The following is a 21,575-nucleotide window of genomic DNA, read 5'->3' on the forward strand; positions in this document are numbered from 1 at the left end:
AGAATTATACTCAAATTAATTTTTATTGGAAGCCTGATATATTCATTTTAAGCCAAACAAAATTAAATTTGCATGATCTTTTCAAGTATTAAAATCAATTATTATAGATCATTTAAGTGCCCCAAATGAACCCATTTTTATAGCATCGTTTACTAAGCCACAGAGGTTTCAGAAACATATCATGTGGGAAATCTGTGGTGTTTCGTCTCCCTTCTTAGATATTAGGTTAGCTATCCCTCCTTATTTAATTCAAGGCACACTATTCATCACAAGCACTTTTAATTTGCCCAGAATATGTCTTTTCTGATATAACATGGGATTTGTGCGCACTATTATCTCTGCCTGGAAGGTTCTTTTGCCCAAAGAGCCACGTAGCTCATGCACTCACCACTCACAGGTCTTTGCTCAAATGTCACTCTCTTAGAGCAGCTTTTATTGACCATCCTATTGAAAACTATTTCCAATTCCATCTTTCAACTTATAGCATTAAATATCTCCTTTTTTTAAGTTATTTTTCTCTAGGATATTTACCATCATCTAATATTCAATTTACTTATCTGTCTTAATATACATTAATTTGTTCATATTCTTGTAGCAGAACATGGGCTATAATTCTTTTTGTCTACATTTGGTCATTACTGTATCGCCAATGTCCAGGATAATTTCTGGTTATAGTGGGAGATCAATAAACATCTATGGACTAATTATTGTAATGAGGCAATTCAGTTGTAATATTTTAGAGTGAGTTTTACCCCTTTATGAGTAAAGACCACTTAAAATAATTTTGCAGACTTAGACAGTATCTAAGTCCTGCTGGCTAAGGAAGCCACTGTTTGCTGATCATACGCAGTCACTCGCATGGCTACAACACCTGGGATGCATTGCTGCTTTTACTGCTGGAGGCCGGCTCATCCTTGGCTGACACCTTCTGTTTCTTATTCATCCCTGAAATCAGCAAAACCATAATTAAGGGATAAATCCATATCAGGCAGATCAAAGTACAAGCCATCTACGATGAAAGTTCCCCTCTAAGCAAAGGTCTCATTGCCCCCTTGCATTAGGCCAGTCGTCAGAAGGGGCCATCAAAGCAACGAAGCAATAGCGCTATACCGGTACTTGGGGTGGAAGGCCACTGGGTGAGGGAAGGTATGGGAGAGTTAGGAAGTAGATACCTGTTTTTCTCTACACTGACAGCTCAGATAGGCACTTATTTTGCATAAAGTTAATCCAATTAGAAAATTCTTACAACTTGCTTTTAACAGGTTTTTAGAACCTACTTTCATTCTTCCCACAACTGTTTAGTAAAAAAAAGATAAGGAGGGGGTAATATAAATAATGTGAGAGAAATATGTTCATTCATGAAATATTCATATACATTTAATTGTGCATAAAATTTACCATTTTTTCATGAAGGAAAATTATGTAAATTTTTCAGTCTATGATATTCACATGACTGAGGCAGATTTATATCTAAGCTTCTTCGTTAGAAAGCACTGATCTACTATTGTACCTAAAGTTGACAGGTTGCTTTTTATTCTTGTCTCAATAAATGGTTTGATGAGATAGAACAAAGTCTATTTATCAATTTGAAAAGTGTGTTGCTCTAACACTTTCCAAATCAGATATTCCTCAAAAGATGCAGAGGCGGATGGGGTCAGGTTGAGGAACAGGCCTAAGATTTGAGACTTGCAGTTCTGAAGGTACTGAGTAGTTAGAAAAATCGTCATGTAGTTTTTCATGTTTTTCTATACAAAGTGAGCCTTGACTTTTCCAGTGACCCAATATTACATGCATCAGGGCCATTCTGCTCTTTAATCCCTGTATGTTCAACTCTCAAAACCACTACAGAAAGCACTTTATCTTACTATAGTGATTCTTACATTTATTTTTACAGATTTTTTTTTCCCCCAGAATTTTTCCTTAGAGCATGTGCACTTGCTGAAGAGAGAAGGAAAATGGGAATTAACTCCCTGGAGGAATAGCCATGCTGCCATCCCTTTTCCTGGGATTCTGGGTGGGCATGCACATGCACTCAGCCTGTTTCTCGTTTCCCAGGTCCAGGACTCAAACCATGGAGTTGACCTTGTGGAATCCAGCACCTCAACCACCATGCCACCAGTTGGCCTGAGCCCTTCAGGAATTTGATAAAAGCTATGGAACGACTCTCTCCTAGACGAATGCACATACACATTGATCAAGTTTTACATCCATTCACATGGTTTGTACCATCCTTCAATCCTTTCCATGATCCCATCTAAAGAGGTTATACAGCAGTATAGGAAGCAGAAAAAAAAAAATCATGTTTTTTGATGATTGGTTGTGTTTTCTTCCTCCTTATCTTTGCTGAGGAAATACTGATTTTATTTTATTTTATTTTTATTTTTTTAGCTTTTTATTTTGTACTCTTTTAAATAAGATTTAGTCATATTTTAACTGTTTTTTCTTTTGAACTATGTTATTCTATTTCCTATTTCTATACTATCTTAGGCTTCCTGATACTTATCTTCTTAGTGTTATTTTGGGATATTGTATTTTCAAAGATCACTGCAAAGATATTTCTCAACAGATTATGCTTTGCTACAATGTGCCTCAACATTCTCATAAAAAGATGGAGTCTAGTTCCCCAGTCCCTGAACATGGAAAGGTTTGTGACAGCTTTGACCAACAGTCTAAGAGTTATGCAGAAAGTGAAACTATGTGACTTCTGAGGCTGGGTCAAAACAAGCCGTACAAAGTCTGCCTGCTGCTCTCAGCACACTATAGGAAAGTTCAGATGAAGAATCCACCTGCTGAGGTGAACATACAGGGTAGGTCACATATAGGAGCTGGGAGGGTAGGAACAGTTCCACCCCTGCAAAGGTATCATGCTATCTTATTCCTGCCAGTGCAGCCCATTCACGGGGTACCACTTTCAAAGGCAAAAGAATCACCTAGCCACGTCATACCTCAAATTCCTGACCCAAACAATCTATGAGCAAAATAATAGTTACTTGAGCAATTATCTGTATTTATGATCTCTCTAAATTTTTCATCATATACTTTTATACTAGTTTTCCTTTTTTTGTTATCTTGCAACCTTCTAATCATGTAAAATTCTCTGCTCATTAGCATTTTATTGTATGTTTATCACTGTTGCTATTTTCTTTTGGTATTTCTAATTAGTATTCCAATTTTACTCTCAAGCTGAGAACTAACTTGCAATGGTTGAAATGAGAACTAACTTGCAATGGTTAGACAGGTAGGCCTGGTAAATGACACCTCTTTGAGTATCCTTTTTTATAACATGGGGCTATTAAGATATACCACTCAGTACCAAGTAAATAACATCTACTGAAACTGTGTAATGTGATTGTATAATCTCATACATACAAACATAAGCCTGCAAGTAAAAGCAACTACACGTGCAGATATATGGTAATAAAAGCATTTAAAAGTGTGAAGGAGGGACCAGCAGATGGCATAATGGTTAAGTGGCTAGACTCCATGTAGTCGACTGCGGTTCGAGGTCCAGACTGAGCATCTTAAAATTCATGCTGGGTGCATGTGTATGCATGCCCAAGATCCTGAGAGGAGAATGGAGGAGATGGAATTGCGGCATAGCCATCGCCCCTAAGAGGTAATTTCTTGCTATTGGTCTCTCTTGTCTCTCTGGAGAGCACATGTGCCCTACAGCAAAAGTCTCTCGGGGCGGGGGGGGAAGAGGTGTGAGAAAAATTTGATCTGCTACTTTTAAAATTCTGTGTGGCTTGAATCTTTTTCTTTCTTCTTTTTAATTTTTTTGTTATAGGGTGGTGTGTGCCCTCACCAGACAGAGACAGAGAGACAGAAAGAGTGGAAGTAAGAAATCACCTCCCCCATGGGGGATGAACACACTGCAATCCCTTCTCCATTCTCTTCCTGAGATTGCGGGCACACAGGCGCATGCATCTGGTGTGATTTTCAAGTCTCCAGCTTTCTTACTCAAACTGCAGTTGGACATGCAGTTCAATGTCTTCACCAAACCATCTGATGGCCCTGACTTGAATCTTTTTACAATGGGCATAATTACTTTATATTTAAACAGGTTAATTGTTATGGAAATTCTACAAATCATTATAACATATTCAAAAAATTTAAAAAATGCAAAGAGAAAAATCTCATAAATCTCCCTACCCGAGGATAACCAGTTTTAACAATTTAGTGCTCATTCTTTCCACATTTGAACTTGCCTGCTGCGCCTTAATCACATGCCTTTTTTCATTCCAAAATAGTTTTTGCCCACAATTTCACCAAAATATTAACAAAAAATATGGATTTTTTTTTACTTATAATTTTTCCATAATGTGTACTTCTTTATGAATTATATAGTAATCCAAAGATAAAATATTGGCATAATATAGAATTAGAGTGAGTGATAATAAGTATGTATACCTGTCAGTGCTCTAAACAATGTTTTGTACGACTATATTCTCATTATTTATTTGTGGAAAGAGTAAATGTAGAATTATCAAAACAAAAAAAAATTTTTTTTAAACATATATTCTACATTACACAGTAGGAGAAGTATTGTAAATTCATACTATTCTGAGCTTTGTTTTGCTTCTCACATTTATCAAATTAATTTAATACACATGTATCTAATAAACCTCAGTTAACAGAAAACTGTGCCTAGAGTACGTAATAATATTTTTTTTAAAAGCCAAATTCTTTTAAGTTAGAAATGAAATACAGGATTACCTGAGTAACCAAACGATATGCTTGACATTGGACTAAGATAGATTCCACTCCCATACATTGCACCATGGAGCTAAAATGGGAAGTGAGAGAGAGAGGTCAGTCAATGGCTCGAGCATTAATATTTTACCCAAGAAGGCAAGCAGTTTCATGTTGGAACATTATGTCTTAGAGAAATGATAAAGTTCCTATTCCAAGGTCTAACTTGAAAAGAGTACTAATATCTTTGTGCTTAAAATTCAAAGTGAGTTGCTCTATGAAAAATGATAAAGGAACAGATCCTTGATAAATGTTTTCCACTTTACCAGTGATAAAAGACGGTCACTTATTATAAAGTGTTCTCGTCGGCCTTTACTTTAATAAATCTAAAATTCTAAAAACAGATACACGGGAAGAGCTCACATGCCAGTATATAAACAAAGTGTCCTACACAGATTTTCAATATATAACATATCTGTCATCCCATTCTTACCTTCCTCTAAGTTTTGCAAGTTACAGGAAATTCCTCAATGGCTTCCTACTTCCTATAACATCAACATTCTCCGGCCCTCACACCCTATTAGGATGAACTGAGTACTAATGCAACAAATGGGCATGTATGAACATGTATACATGGTTGCATCACCCCACGTGTGCTGTATTGAGTTCTAGCTCAGGGGACCAGGTTGGCCTCTTCTGTCTTGACGCTCTTATGTTCTCAGATGAAAAACACAGCTGTCTGAGAGGAATGTGCAAGATGAAGGGCATAACCAAGATGAGACTACAGCCACCATACCCTACTAACTCCGAGTACTGTCCCGAAGGCTGAAAGGTGGCTTAGTAGGTAGCTTTTGGTATCAAATGTCTATTTTGCTTTTCTTACATTTTCTTCTCAAAAAGCATTTACATGGAGTAACAGTACTCCAGAGACAGACGTTGGATTAACAGAAAAAACACCTGTATGATTTTACTTTGTGCACGATAATTTTTTTCTACTTAATTTCAAAGTCTTTTTTAGTCTATTTTCTTACAGGAAACTCCATTTTCTTCTTTTTCTTCAACAAGTTCAGAGAAGTTTTGTTGCAGATCACCGTGCAGAGATCAATTTTGCATCTATATCGATTTTTCTTTATTTTGTGAAAATGTACTTATGCTTGTTAGACATTCTAGATAATGTGTTAAAGCTCACATGCTTCATCTTTCGCAAGTAAAACATCACAGCAGAATTGCTTACTGAGCCTCCACACTAGAGAATAATAAAGTCTTGTTAAAGTATTCAGAAAAGTTACCTGCAGCCGTGTATTAGAAGCAACAACCAGGCCATTCCTCAGGATGGAGTGCCAGTTTTCAATGTGTGAGCCGCTGGAAAGAACAGAGGAGGGGAAAAAGAAAGCAAAAGCAGTCAGTCAGTGACCACAGTAGAGTAAGTCATAATGCCTTTAGAAGTTCTGTTTCCAGGTCAAGTATTACATAGTTGACTACTCAATATTAGTAGACAGTTACTGAAAGAGAGTATTTCCTTTTCCACACATTTCTGAAGACTGTGTCGAACACATGCCCTTGTTAGTACTAAGCCATACTCACTGAAATGCAAAGGTGCTTCCAAAGAGTTTTTTAGCAGCTCTGAAATTGGATTCTTTGGCTGGTGGACTGCTGAGGAGAAGGAATTGATGTGGAGTATGCATAAACTTCAATTGCTGTCATTTAGAATAACAACAAATAAAAACACAGAATCAGGCTGATGACAATTTCAAATTTCACTGGTTTAAGAATTAAACTTCCAAACCACAGTAATTTACACTAATCAACATTACAGGCTAATTTATAATATGTATTTTTTAAAAACCCCATATAAATGGTAAATCACATCAAATTGTTGACATGAAGAATAATTCTTTGAGCTAATAGGAAAGGAATAGGAGACAGACAATCCAGAGTTACTTACATTTTGCTTTGGAATACACTAAATAATCATGCTCATGCAGACAGGTCTTCTTAATTACATTTCTTTTCAAGACTTTTATTACTAATTCCCAAGTATATACTAACTACTCAACTGGGGAAATACTTTGGATTTGCTAAGCAGAAAGGAAAACTTTATTCAATATTTTTAAAATGCAAAAATTAACAGTAAGCTTTATTTGCATGTACTTATAAAATTGGAATTGCTTACACTCAAATGTAGTTTTCCCCTTTGGTCACAGAAAAAATTAAAGCAGAATCTTTTGGATTAATTGCTTGACAAAATTTTCTAATTATTTCCCTTTCATCTAGAAATATACAAGAATATAATACATAGGAATCTCCTATTTTAAAAGTCATATATGGGGAAACTAACATTCAGATACTGCTCTTCAGTGATAATCAGAACTGTAATCAGAGTCCATTAGTTTTCGCTTAATTATTTTTTTTTCAAGCTTATGAGGCTGCTGAGTAAGATGACTGGAGGCATTAACTTCTCAGGTATAAAAAGGTGGATGTGCGCCATCATGAAATTGACAATGACTAACAGGCACATTAACTTTCTTCTGGTCAGTCTCTCAATAATACCTTCCTAACACTTGTGGAATTACTAAATGATCTCATATTGATGTTTTTATTTACCCAGGGCAGAAGTCTGAATTTCAATTTGCTATCTTGTGAAGGTGTGGAGCTGGTGCACAAAAAGCAATTTCTTTCTTTTTTTTCAATAATATTTCATTTAACCTTATTTATTTATTTTAATTTGACCAGAGAGGGACAGAGTGAGAGAGAAAGAGGGAAAGTGAGAAAGCAAGCTGCCAGGCTTGGGACTTGAACCATAGTCAGTCATGTGGGAGTCCAGCGTCCTTAACCACCCCACCACCTGCTGGCCCCACAAAAGGCAATTTCACATTACAGAACAAGACTTAATCTGGGGGTCTACTTAAATTCTTACAGAGGCTGCTTTAAATTCACAAGGGAGGGGGCAGTTCTCCCAACTCCTCTCATTTCTCTATGCCTATGTCAAAAAACAACTTACCCTGTTGACTGGCAGTTTCACAATATGTGATCTATTACTGGAAATAACCCTGAAATGAAAATGATCTGTAAGTCACAAATATATGCCAAACATATTTCGAGATTTTCTTCTTAGTTGGTAACAGCTAAAAACATTTTTTTCTGTGCCATGAACTAAATTCAGTAATAATTTCATTTAATCACATAATGCTGGTTTGCTTCCTGAAACAATTTAAAGAAATTATATAACACAAAAGGTATTATTTTCATCTGAGTAAAGACCCTGGGAAGTAGTTCCTTAAAATCTAAGAATTGGTTTTTAAATAAACACAACCTCAAATATTAACCAAATGAACATTTCTAGTTTTCCTTTTAAATCATGATAAATCTAAATTCAAACATTAGGAGTTGATTTATATACCTGCTTCTGTTGCTGCTAACTTAAGAATGAGTTCTTAAGAAGATTCTTCATATTTAAGGATCTCTTTGATATTTAATTTTTGATATTGATTGATATTTCAAATATTTGAGGATCTCTTTGGGCTCATAATACAATGGTTTATATATAAAATTCAACATAATATAGAAATCGAAGTTAAAGAAAATTAAACGGAAGTATCTGAAAGAATAAATTGGTTTATGGTATATCAAACAGTAAGTAGAGAAAACTGCAAAACATTTTAGCAGATTTTCTTCTCCCTGAAAGAAGAGCAATTAACAAGCTGGAGCAAATGATTACAAATAAACAAAACTTAACAATCAGGCTGATTTCAAGGAAAAGGGAAGTGATTCGGTATTTTGAGATTTTTAACCTTCATTTTGAATATAGTAACAAACCTATTTTAAAGGTTTAAATGGAAACGATATGTTATTTGATGTGTCAGAATTTTAATAATAGATCATAACAGATACAAAGAAGAAAGGTTTTAGCACCTAATTTTTCTCATGATCTTTTTAGGTGAAATTAAATGAATAGTACAAAATTTCTAACTAAGGGAAGGTTATCAGAATTTTGAGAAAGTCAGATTCTTTTCCCTTTCCCTTTGCCTGCTTTTACATATTTTTAAAAAAATCCTAGTTGTGGCACAGAGGAAGAAAGTGTTCTTCTAGACCAGCCTCTTACAATGTTTCTATTTGCATTACTCTATGATATAGTGTTAAATCCCGTAGTCTTTGGATATAAAACCCTTATATAAAATGTGTATGAGATTAGCTGACCTGATACTATCGTTCTCATTTTGCAAATAAGAAACAAAAGAACGAATTATTTTAAGCGATCAAGTTAGCAAGTGGGGGTTTCATGACCCTCTCCTCTCCTCCCTCCCCCGAGCTCTCCTTCTAAAATCCATATTGGAATAGTGTTGTACTCCCTAACAAGGCTCACTCTGAAGCAATGCATCCTTTGCCGTGATTAAGCAGTTAATCAAATTTATACTGTCCTTGGAAGGGTACAAAATATCCAAAACATGTATTTTAGAAATATTTTCAGTAATAAGGGTTCAAACAGTGAATTTTATCACTTAGTCCTCACTGAACTAAAAAATTAAATGAACTAAAATGCCCTACCATGTAATCTAGTTAATCACATCTTTTAAAACTATAGACACACTGCTGTGAAATGTGTTGTATATCTTTGGTAGTGCATATGACAGCATTTTCTTCCCCTTGTGATGTACAAGTTTTAATTAAAGTGAGAGTCCTTAAGGGCTCTTGGACTGTAAAATCACTAGGTCTCATAGGCTTGTACAACTGTGGCACTGCAGAGCTTGTAAAATAGGCTTCTCCCCCTTAGAGCAGGCAATAGAAACGATGCTATTTTCATCAGAAAGAAAACTGAAATTTTATACCATTGCAGAAGGGGATGAGCAAGGGGGTCTTGTTTATCCATCTGCTTCTTGATTTCCAGATAGGGTGCCTAAAAAAAGCAAAAACAAACCAAAAATATATGTAGAGAGATATGTATATATATATATATATCTCCCCTAATTTTTCTTAAAAGTTCATTTTCCTATTTTTTAAAAAAGAAAAATCAGATTGAACAACATGTTTAATTTAGTTAAACCTGAAAATCTGTGGCCTTGGCATGGGAGCTCAACACTTTCCATAGTCATTTCCCCCAAGGTGATGGAAACTGTAAACCTTCACGGAGCACAAGACTTGTTCAAACTCTTTTTAGAGTTCTCCAGCCTTTATCCTGGCTTTGATTCACCTAGGCTCTGTCCTAAAGGTGACCTCACAACACTGTTTAGTCTCTGCTCAAGAAAATGCAATGTGGCCCAGCTACAGAAAGGATATGTTCCCAACCGACCTTGCCAAAGCTTTTTAAGGAGTTCTCTACTAACATTTTCTGCGCTTTGCCATTTCCACATAATCCCCCTAGCCCCTTCTCTTAGTCAACTCCTCCCCACTTCTCTCCATCATAGCCCCTTTTGGTTCCTCCCTTGTGCCTTTAAAAATCTCAGTCATCTTTGTCTTGGTTGGCGATGAGTGCTCAATTTATGCCGCAGTCTCTTCCCCTACTGCAGTCTCTGAATAAAATCTGTCACGCCACCTTTAACAAGTGTCCTGTAAGTTTTCTCTTTGACAATGACCATTTTTAACGTTCAACTAACATTAAAGCAAAACTTGTGATACATACGACTCACGCTCATATTTGAGAGTCTAGACTTAGGTATTGATCTTGACATTGAAAAAATCTAGATGCAATTTAAACAAGAAGACCCCTTATTTAAAAAAATATTTAATGGCATTTACCCAGATAATTAACCACTTCATAAAACAAAGAGCAATCTCTCTGCGACAATCCAGGGCTAGTTATAGAACAGTACATTCTAGAAAATAAGACAGTGTAACAGTGTATTTATTTGGAGAGGTTTAAAGATTTTGATGCAATAAAACCTGACAGCATCCCTATGAAAAATACCCTGAAAGAAGGTGCAGTGTTAGTATTTCCACCTTGACACTGAAGATACGGAGGCACTGAGCAATTAAGCAACTTGCCCAAGGTCACAGGCCACATCACTGATGAACCAGTTACACAACTTTGGCCTCTAACTTCCCAGGCTGACGCTCAATCGTATACAGTGCCTCTTATTAAAATAGCTTACACATGACCCAGAATAAAGAAGACAATTTTTGGCAGAGAGCTGATTCCCAAGTCAGAATTTGTAGCTATTTTTAAATACAAGAATGATCTGGGTCTAGGGTATAGTATAAATATCCTATACCAAAGTCTTTTTCACGACTAAAAATGTTTACTTAATATTGTGTAAGGTATTGCAATAGGTTCTTTTTTATCCTAAGTGGAAATGAATTTTGTTTTCTTTCCTTATACAAATACCAAATACTTGCCTGAAAAAGTATTCCGATAACACAGAAAAGTACAAGCATAGAAAAACAACTGGAAGGAATAGTAGCTTTTAAACAAATATCACCTGTGAATTTAAGGCTCTTTTGTTTACTATTATCTGATATATAATATTTGTTGAATGAAAGAATGAATATTTGACTGCATGAATAAATAATGATAAAAAAATCAAGAATCTAAATTGGAAATGTGAAGATGTACTTTTTCAGCACTGTCTTTGAATATGAGTAGAGGTGATCCTGGGGGCAGAGAGAAGGGAAGGGGATAGCTCAGAAACTTAGCGGGTCCTGGGACATGAGGATCCACTTATTCCTTCCCCCAGGAAAATATATAACCCAGATTAATACCCATTATAAGCCCACAGGGTTTCTGGGGGGCAGTGCAAACCTTGAAACAATCTTGATGTACAAGTTGTACATATAATGTGGGTTATTGCCTCTTTCAGATTGATTTCTATCCGTAACGATGAGTTTTAAAACTCTCTCCAAATCTTTGGCAGAGGAAAGACTTCAATAATTCAACAGCATGTGTTTTTCTGAGTACTGAACTGCTCAGAGATGTTAGATTTTCATAATAAACCCTAATCCTTGCTCATCAAACTTTCCCATCAAAGCTTCCCTAAAGAACAAAAATATTAAATTTATATTCTTGGGAATCTGGTATCTTCTAAAGTGGTTTTGAGATTCTGTGTTATATCTAAAATATTTGTTAAAGATGTGCATTTTTAGGGAACCAGCAGTTAGTGTAATGGCTATGTCGCTGGACTCCCACATAGTTGACCGCGGTTTGCGTCTCAGACCCGGTGGCTTAAAACTCACGCTGGGCACGTGTGTATGCGTGTCCAAGATCCTGAGAGGAGAATGGAGGAGAAGGGATTGCAGTGAGGCCATCCCCCCGGGGGGGTGATTTCTCACTTTCTGTCTCTATGTCTCTGTCTGGCGAGCACAGGCGCCCTATAGTAAAAACCTCTTCAAAAAAAATGTGCATTTTTAAAACTCCTTTTTATTTTAATACTAAAATATTTTATAATTATTACCATCAATTAAGCCTGGCATTATAGAAAGATGGTACCATATTCAACCTTTGTTTTAAAATATCTTGACATACCTACATGAATTCAAGACTCTTGCCCAAGTTTCAGAGCAGAGTACTGGATTATAACTATGAACTTACTCTCCAAAAGTCACAATCGGCATGCCAATACACTGATGGAATTTAATGAAAACATCCTAATCCAGCACAATCTTTTAATCATTTTTACTATAGCCCATATAATAAAAAAAAAACTTGATTTTACTAAATGACCAGAACTCTTGAACCTTGTTAAAAATACAATTTTACTCAAGCAAAACTGAATTGCTCAACAATACGAAATGATATACTTACTTGTGTCATTTCTCTGATAGAAGTTATACTATCCAGTGCTTTCATTACTCGGTCATAGTTCTTCTTCTGTTTAATTAAAAAAAAAAAAAAAGTATTCACTTCTGAGTCTTTACTTCACTAGAGAAATGTATAATTTCTGTACATGAATTTTCCTCCAGGGTCATGTGACAAACACTGCCTTTTGTATGCGTGAAAGGGAAGACTGCCATAAGAGATCAAGGGCATCAGGATTATAACTTAACTGAAGCAAAGAAAACATGAAGCAATACTAGCCCTTACCTAAGCACACAAAGTCATGTTCAGCCTATGGGAGAAATACATCTAAAAATACAAAAAAGGTATTGGGCTCCCCGTATCGCCAATATTCAGGCTTTCGCCATTATAACACTAACAGAATGAATAAAGTAAGCATAGAATACTTCAAAATACAAAAATTGACTTCAGATCTTACAATTGTCTTTATTTTCTTTTGGCTGAAATAATGTTACCAAAAGAGTATTGCTGAGAGTGTGCAAATGACAATAAGTACACGCAATTAATACAGGCAATTAATGTCAGGCAATTAATGGACACTGTTGCCACTATGAAAGTTCTTCCAAGGAAACTGTATATGGTCATTTCTATAAAATGATTTTAAGACGAACAGTAATAGAAACTAATTTTGACTCTCCAGTGTTTTGGAAATTTGATTATTTCAGAAGACTACTGCTATACAACAAACATAATACTGACATATTAAGCAATGTCAGCCCATTAATATGAATTCAATTTTCACTAAACTTCAGAGAGGTGGGGGAAAAAAAGGGAAGAGTAAAGGGGGGACTGAAGTAAAAATACAAAAGAAAAGAGAAAGTGTTCTTTTAACCATGATCCTTAACATTAAAATGATTATATAATTCAGGATTCCCCAAAGTATAGAATAAAATTAAAATAATCAAAGATATACTTGATGAGATAGACTCTGATAGGCAAAGGAAGCTAATTAAAATCTCAATTACATTAAAGAAAATTTTGTGACTGGCGTGCTAGAATAACTACTTACCCTGGGGTTGAAGGCCAACATCTGTGGATCATTAGGATCCACCACAGAAGGATATGGCTCGAAAATGACTCCTATTCTAGGAGATTCCAACGCAGATCTACACATGGACACTAGCAGATCTACCACCTTGAAATACACACAGAAGATAGTTACTATCTTCAGATTTTATCAAGTGCTTTCCCATTGATTCTCTCTCTCATGGTAGCATAGATTAAGCAGGAAGCCTCAGGTCTGCTACAAATTTCTCAGATCTGTAATTTGTGACTTTAAGCCAAATTTGACTAAAGTTGACCACAAATTTAACAAATATGTGCTGCCTCTGACTACTCACATACTAATAATCTCTCTTTATTATGAGCACATACTGTGTGCTAGCACTGTTCTAGGCCCTATAGTAAGACAGCATACAAGAGAGACAGGTCTCTGCTCTGGTGGAAAAGATACACAGTTAAAAATCAGTAGACAAACATACTTCAGTAGAATTTCTCATACTGTTAAGTGATATCAAGTAGGCATTAGAGAAGGACACAGAAGGGAATGCTGTTTTAGAGTAGCTATGTTAGATGGTCATGCGATCTGAATAAGGTGATGAAGAACCTACATCTTGCCTCTTCCTGCTCTCCTCTGTCCAAGGCGTTAGTGACCTTTGATTTGCTAAATGCAATGATTTTATGCCTATGTGATCCTATGATCCTTTTGAAAACTTACAAATAGGCAGTACTATACAGCAATTAAGAACATGGTTTCCCTGGGGCCAGCAGGTGGGGTGGTGGTTAAGGCGCTGGACTCTCAATATGGCTGATCATGGTTTTGAGTCCAGGACCTGGCGGCTTGCTTTCTTACTTTCCCTCTCTCTCTCTGGTGAGTGTGCAAGTATGTCCTGTAGCAAATTAAATAATAATAATGATGATAAATAAAATAATGTAATTAACTCTTTAAAAAATTTTAAAAATATTTAAAAAAGAACATGGCTCCCATTTGTAGTACCTGAAACAATGTATTTTTGGCAATTGAATCAAGAAAACTGATATGGTGTAAGTGAAGAGAGTTTACCTAAACATATATATCTGTAGTAAGAGTAAAGATGACTTAATTAGGAAGAAGCAGACTTTATTTTTTAAATATTTTTTACACATTCAATCTGTGTATATCATTACAGCAAGCAAAATCAATTTTCCCAGCATGAATACATTGCATATTAATTCAGTTAAATATATTATCATACACATTATCAACAGATTATTTTCCATTTCTGAATCTCTTAAATGTTTTGCTTCTTTCTTTTCTCCCCTTGACTCCCTTCTTCTCACTCTTCGTTTCCCACCCTCCTCCCACATTTTCTCTAGTATCCACAGTTGTTCTCCATGCTTTTATATCTTCCAATCTTTCAGCTTCTGCTGAAAGTGCAGGCATTCAGTATATATTGAATGGGGACATACAATGCCTCTCTTTCATAGTTCACTTTCTATAAGATTCCAGGTTCTTGTTTTTTATGGCTAAGTAGTATTTCACAATGTATACGTGTCACACTTTTTCAATCCATTCATCGGTTCGTGGACATCTAGGTTGTTTTTTCCATGTCTTAGCAACTGTAAATAATGCCACAATAAACATGGATGTGCAAATACTTTTCTGATTGAGTGTATTCCTATCCTTTGGGCAGATATCCAGGAGTGAAAGTGCTGGATCATATCGTAGTTCTATTTGTAGTCTTTGAGGAACCTTCACTGTTCTCCACAGTGGCTGTTCTATTTTACATTTCCACCAACAATGTAGGAGAGTTCCCTTTTCTTCACAGCCTCGTCAGCACACACCTCTTTTTTTTTTAATTTTTTTAATTTTTTTTTTTTTATCTTAGTCATTCTAGGACCAGCAATTGGAGTAATGGCTATATTACTGGAGTCCCATGTAGTTGACCATGGTTCGAGTCCCAGACCCCATGGCTTAAAATCACACTGGGTGTGTGTGTGTGCATGCCCAAGATCCTGAGAGAAGAGATTGCGGCATGGCCATCCACCTGGGGGGTGATTTCTTGTTTGCTGTCCCTCTGTCTTTCTGGCGAGCACACATTCCCTATAGCAAAAACCTCTCCAAAAAAAAAAAAAAAAAAAGAAATCTTAGTCATTCAGATTGGGGTTAGGTGGTATAATTTGCATCTCCTTTATGATAAGGGATGTTAAGCATTTTTCAAAGGCTTTTTGGATGTTCATATGTATGTCTTCCTTAGAGAGCTGTCTGTTCAGCTCATTGGCCCATCTTTTAATCTGGTTGATCACTTTTTTTCCCCCCTCAGGTGAGTTGCTTGAGTTCTCTCTACAATCTGGTTATCAGACTCTTATCTGAGGCATAGCTTGCAAATATATTATCCCATTCTAAGGAGTGCCAATTCATTCTGATAATTGTTTCTTTTGTGTGCAGAAGCTTTTTAACCTGATGTAGTCCCCCTTGTCTATTTTAGGGGTGATTGCCTCACCACCATTTTTACAATTGAAAATTTTAAACTGTTTCCTATTATACTAGTGAGAGCATGTTGAGCATTATAACACATTTATCCGTCTTCTTACACTGGATAATATAACCGAAGAAGCTATCTGGAGGATGACTAAGATCCTTAGGATAGAAATGCAAAGAAATATCAAATTCAGGCAATGAGTATTAGACCATTTGATGAGTGAAGAACAAAGGTCTGTTGAGTTTATTGAATCTGGTGCCTCCAAAGACATTACATACAATTCAACTATTGGAGCAATTCCTCCCACCCCTACTTTCAGGTATAAAAGGCCTCAAAGTTGTAGAAAATGAGAAAATCTAGCCTTTGGTCTTTTACTGATTGAAAGTTCAGATGTGTAAGAAAGGTGCCTACAGAAGTAGTCTGAAAAAGAAGTGAATTTGAAATTGCAGACAATGGTTGCCAAATGCCACAGTAGTGATTCATTATTATTTTAATCTTATATGAGAGGTGCCAGCTGGTGGTGTGGTGGTTAAGGCACTGAACTCCCACATGCCTGTCTACAGTTCAAGTCCTGGACCTGACGGCTTGCTTTTTTGCTTTCTCTCTGGTGAACACACGACCCTATTGCAAAATAAAATAAAAACAAAAACAAGAACAAAATACTCCCTCAAACACATAAATGGGAATTTTAGTTGAAGTAGTATCTGGGGGACTAGAATGGTAACTGCCTTGCACTATAGGACACTGCCATTCCAGTTCAGGCCTCCACCATGGTACTGACCGAGGCTTAGAGACCACTTGAAATGCAGTAAACACCTGATGCTATGATACTACCGAGGTAGAGTTTCTTTCTGTTTTGAAAAATAAGTACTTTCCAGATAATCATTAGTAATACAGCCAGAATACTGTGACATCTGATTTTAAAAATGAAGTAGTTAGGGCCAGTAGGTGGCATGGTGTTAAGGTACTGAATTCCCACATGGCCGACCACAGTTCAAGTCTCTGACCTATGGCTTGAAAATTATGCCAGGTACATACGCATGCATGCTCAAAATCCCAGGACGAGAATGGAGGAGAAGGGATTGCAGCGTGGCCATCCCCACTGGAGAATGATTTCTCACTTTCTTTCTTACTATCTCTTTCTGTTTCTCTCCTCTCTGGTGAGCATAGTACCTTATGCAAAGACCCTAAAAATAAATGAATAAATATAGTAGTGAAGAGAATGCTTTTGGGAGTATAATCACTAAGTTCTCTGATATTTGCATATTGATCATTAAATGACTAAACTGATCTGATCAAGCATTGTGTTCTGTATCTATCATTATATAATCAATACTTCATTTCTATTTAAGAATCATTTTTTTAAAAGATGTAATTATAATAACAATGAAAGAGCTGGCTAGCTACCAATCTGCTGTACTATTAGCATGATGTTAGTTTATCTTAACCACAAAGACAGAGAGAGACAGAGATAGAAAGTGAGAAATCACCCTCCAGGGGGGATGACCACACCGCAATTCCTTCTCCTCCATTTTCCTCTCAGGATCTTGGGCATGCCCGCACCCGCGCCCGGCATGAGTTTAAGCCACCGGGTCCGGGACTCAAACTGCAGTCAACTACATGGGAGTCAAGCGACATAGCCAATATGCTAACTGCTGGTCCCAACAATTTACTATTTCTAGCCCTTGTTTTATTTATTTGAAGAAAAATATACATTCAGTAAAATGTACACATTTTGGTGGGCCAGCTGGCAGTGAGGTAGTTAAGGAGGTTGAATCCCACAAATCCTATTGTGAGGTTCAAGTAAGTTCATGTCCAAAATCCTAAAAGGTGGGAAAAATGGAGGAGAAGGGACTGATGCATGGCCATCCCACATGGGGGTGTTTTCTTGATTTCCCTCTCTCTTTCCTGCTCTGGTGAGCACATGTGCCTTCTGGCAAATTAAAAAAAAAAAATACACATATGTATACACTAGAATTCTTCTGTGTGTGAGTGAGAGACTGCTGCTTTAGGGCATGTGTGTTCACTGAAAGGACAGAGAGAGACAAAGAGAGAGAAAATGAAATGAGAAGTCACACCCCCACCAAATGATAGTCAGTCATGTGTGAGCCAAGTACCTTATCCACTAACTACTTGAGTTTTTAATATATATGTACCGACAAACATAAAGATGCAATATACATACATGTATCTTCATATACATACATACTCTGTGTAAAGTTTTAATTACTTTTACATACCTGTAATTAAAGTATATATTAAAGTACCTTCTTTTTGGTAATATAACTTTCAAGAGATAAGAAATTTTTCATGTTTAAAAAAAAGAAAAGGAAAAGATTCTCCATGGTCAGATATACTTGAGAAATCCTTTGTGTATAGACCAGATATTTTCTTGATTTCAGGGATTCTCAGAACTTTTAACATGCAAATTTGTGCATGTTAGGTGCAGGGGCAATGCTAAGCTATATTTCTGAAATTTATTTTAATCCTGGTGTCATTTTTTCCACATTACATAAGACCTCATTGTTTTTCATTTATATCTTTATACTGTTAATTCATTACATGGAAAACATAGTCTTTAAATGTCATCAAATACATACATTATGGCTAAGCTAATGAGTGAAATGACTAGCTGGGGGCATGTAAATTCATGAATTCTAGGCTTTCTGTATGAACTGCTGTACCTTCATCCAGTGTCACTCCTACTAAACAGAAGCAATTTTGTCCTTACTGAAAGCATGGTGGTGTGCCAGTTGCATGATCATTCTTCCCACCTACATTTGTGAATTTAATAAATGATAGGTCGGTAATTCCTTTTACATTTAGTTTCCTGTGGCTATACTGGTGAATGTTTTCTAATGTTTCTTTACTAACTATACATCCATTCTTGTGTATCACATTCATTTCTTCTATTGATCTGTTATGGTCTGTGGGTTTTTCTTCTCTTTGGGGGGGGACTTTTACATAACTATGCTTGCTAAAAAAGAAGTTTATTCACACTTTGCTCTTAATGTTCACCATTTTTTCTAGTAAAAAAATAAAACTATGGATTCACATCTGTTGATATTTCATGTATGATTTCTAATACCTGCATAAATACTTAAACCTGACAGACTGTCTCAGGTTGTCCATGCAAACTTGTACATTCCTCTAATTGATACATATTTTTTTGAAACAAATTAGTGTTTAAGTCATTTCTAATTTATTTATGTAGCATACGGTGACAAGTTGTGCTGGCTTTACCCCCACGCTCCAGCTCATTTGTTCCCACCACACATGTTAAATAATTCTTTAGTTAAGGGAAGATGTGATACTGCCTTCAACATATAATACATTTATTTATGACTTAATTCATTTGAGGGATGATCTGCCATTTATCTGCCATTGTATTCTTTGTCAAGACTGTATTTTGTTCAACTATTTCGGCCTTGCATAATACGTTTTTGGGTGTGGTTGGTCTGGTCTCAATGAACATTCCTTAATTTTTTTAAAAAAACTTTTCTGTGATTTTCTCTTATAGATAAACTAGTAATAAGTTAGATTCTCTCTGTTTAAAAAAACTGAAATTTTGATGGAATTGCATGAAGAAATACATTTTGGCATCATTACAATTTATTGTTTCCTATTCAGAAACAGTTTGCTTTACTACTTCCAAGTTGTATCTTTGTTTATATATTTTTCTTCCTATCTCATAAACCCTGTTACTATAAATTAAATGCTTTCTTTTTATTATTTGTTCTGCCCTTTATCTTTTCATTAAAGTTTGTAAAATGAATCAGCTTCCATTCTATGGCAGTACAGTTTTATAAATAAACTTCACACAATGCATGTTTAAGGGTTTTAATATCTCAACTGTATCTCATATAAAAAAATTAAAATTATATTCAAATGATAGTAAGTCAGTTTAAATTCTCCTCTTGGGAATTGCAAAATGAGAAAACACATTAAATGAAAAGAAAAAATTAAATTTTTAAAAAAGATTTTTGCCGTAAGAGACATGCATTTGTCACAGAGAAATAGAAAGAGACAGTGAGACGAAAAGTGAGAAATCCCTCCCTCCCCTCCCCCCTTGGGAAAGGCCACACTGCAATCCCTTTTCCTCCATTCTCTTCTTGGGATTTTGGGCACCGATGCACATGCGTCAGGGTGATTTTCAAGACACTGGGTCCAAGACTCAAACCTCAGTGAGCCATGAGGGAGTTTGGTGCTTTAACCCCAATGCCACCAGCTGGCCCCAAGAAAAAATCTAAAAGCTATCAAATGTCATTTTTCCTTTTAACAAAAACGAATCAAAAGTCTCCTGTAAAAAAACAGTGGGGCGGAGGGCAGCAGATGGTGTTAACAGTTACAGTGCTGGACTCCCATGTAGTTGACCACTGTTTGAATCCAAGAACTAGTGGCTTAAACTCACGCTGGGCATGTGTGTATGCATGTCCAAGATTCCAAGAGATGGTCATGCCACAAGACCATTCACCTTGGGGAAAGTTATTTCTCACTTTCTCTCTATCTCTCCAGTAAGCTCATGTGCCCTATAGCAAAAATCTTTCTAAAAACAAAAATAAAAAACAGTGGAGTGAAGATAACTAGTGGACTGAAACAATTTTTTTGAACCAAAACAAAAATAATGAGCATCATATGTTACTACCTGAGCTCCGGTTGCTATTTCATCAGCAGCTTCATTCATTACTCCCAGGGTTTGAAAAGCAAATACACACAGCTCTCGTTCACACACAGTAGGCTACAAAGGAAAGGAAAATCAATTACAACACCTTTCTCATCACTCAGTATCTAATTTATGATACTGGTAAACACAAAATACAAAGTTACAGTATTTAAAAAACAGAAGGAATTGATGCCACTTTATTCAATAAAAAAGAAATTATTACTTTAATGTAAGTTAATTAGTAAAGAATCGTTTGCCACTGCAGAATCACAAATATGCTAATGATTCATTTCTGCTAATTTTAGGCACTTGCTAAAACTCGGAACAATTTAGCAATAGATGAAAACATCTTTGTAGGAAAGGATAGCTCTCCTGCTTGACATGTACATTTTTTTAAAAAATGAAATGATAAAAAATGAGGTTAAAGATGAAGACTGTATAAAACAAACATACAAAGAGGTTTACCTTTCCTAGGAAACTTTGAAAGACATGAGCATGCTTCTCCTTACTTCCTACCTAACTCTTGAAAGATTGGTTTTGTTGCAAAGACTTGTGACTTCAATAACCTCCCGAAGTCAACAGCACTGAAATATACACTCTGCAATTACTTTGGAAGAGCTCTCATCTTTCAAATCTAATATAGTGTCAGCCCTTTGATTTATCTTATCTCCCAAGTTACATTGCATTAGGTAGCTGATGAAGCCTAGCACTATGCAATCCATGGTGCCTCTGCACAGCAGACTAAAGACATTTGTTAGTGGCACTGCTCCTATGTTCACCACTTTCAGGGAACGACTTGGCCTACTACTTAACCAGTGGGGAAGTACGGCCCCACTGCATGGAAGCTTGACCAGTCATGAAGATTTTTGGTTGACTTTCCTCCAAGAGAATTGTAGAGAAAAGTGAATTAATATATTTCCTTTGTCAGCTTTAAAAGTATTTGATTCCATTTCAAAAACATTAGAACTGTGGAAAGAAATTAGCTGGAGAAAGT

At 36.0% G+C, this 21,575-nt stretch overlaps 1 protein-coding gene across 7 annotated transcripts in view; it reads right to left on the reverse strand.

Moving 5' to 3' along the window:
- Positions 1-21,575, reverse strand: part of PARP8 (poly(ADP-ribose) polymerase family member 8) — a 270,423-nt gene that overhangs the window by 12,789 nt on the left and 236,059 nt on the right. For all 7 annotated transcript variants that reach the window (XR_003549476.1, XM_027772068.1, XM_027772069.1 and 4 more), the window contains 9 exons: positions 20,564-20,656; positions 13,467-13,592; positions 12,425-12,490; positions 9,519-9,586; positions 7,694-7,742; positions 6,277-6,389; positions 5,982-6,054; positions 4,717-4,786; positions 872-945 (listed from right to left, as the gene is read on the reverse strand). Coding sequence is in view for 6 of the 7 variants with exons in the window: in XM_027772068.1 (XP_027627869.1) it covers positions 872-945; positions 4,717-4,786; positions 5,982-6,054; positions 6,277-6,389; positions 7,694-7,742; positions 9,519-9,586; positions 12,425-12,490; positions 13,467-13,592; positions 20,564-20,656 (732 nt within the window). In the remaining variant the exon portion in view is untranslated. The remainder of the gene's footprint in view (positions 1-871; positions 946-4,716; positions 4,787-5,981; positions 6,055-6,276; positions 6,390-7,693; positions 7,743-9,518; positions 9,587-12,424; positions 12,491-13,466; positions 13,593-20,563; positions 20,657-21,575) is intronic.

This window comes from Tupaia chinensis, unplaced genomic scaffold (assembly GCF_000334495.1).
Source record: "Tupaia chinensis unplaced genomic scaffold, TupChi_1.0 Scaffold000251_1, whole genome shotgun sequence".
NCBI lineage: Eukaryota > Metazoa > Chordata > Mammalia > Scandentia > Tupaiidae > Tupaia > Tupaia belangeri.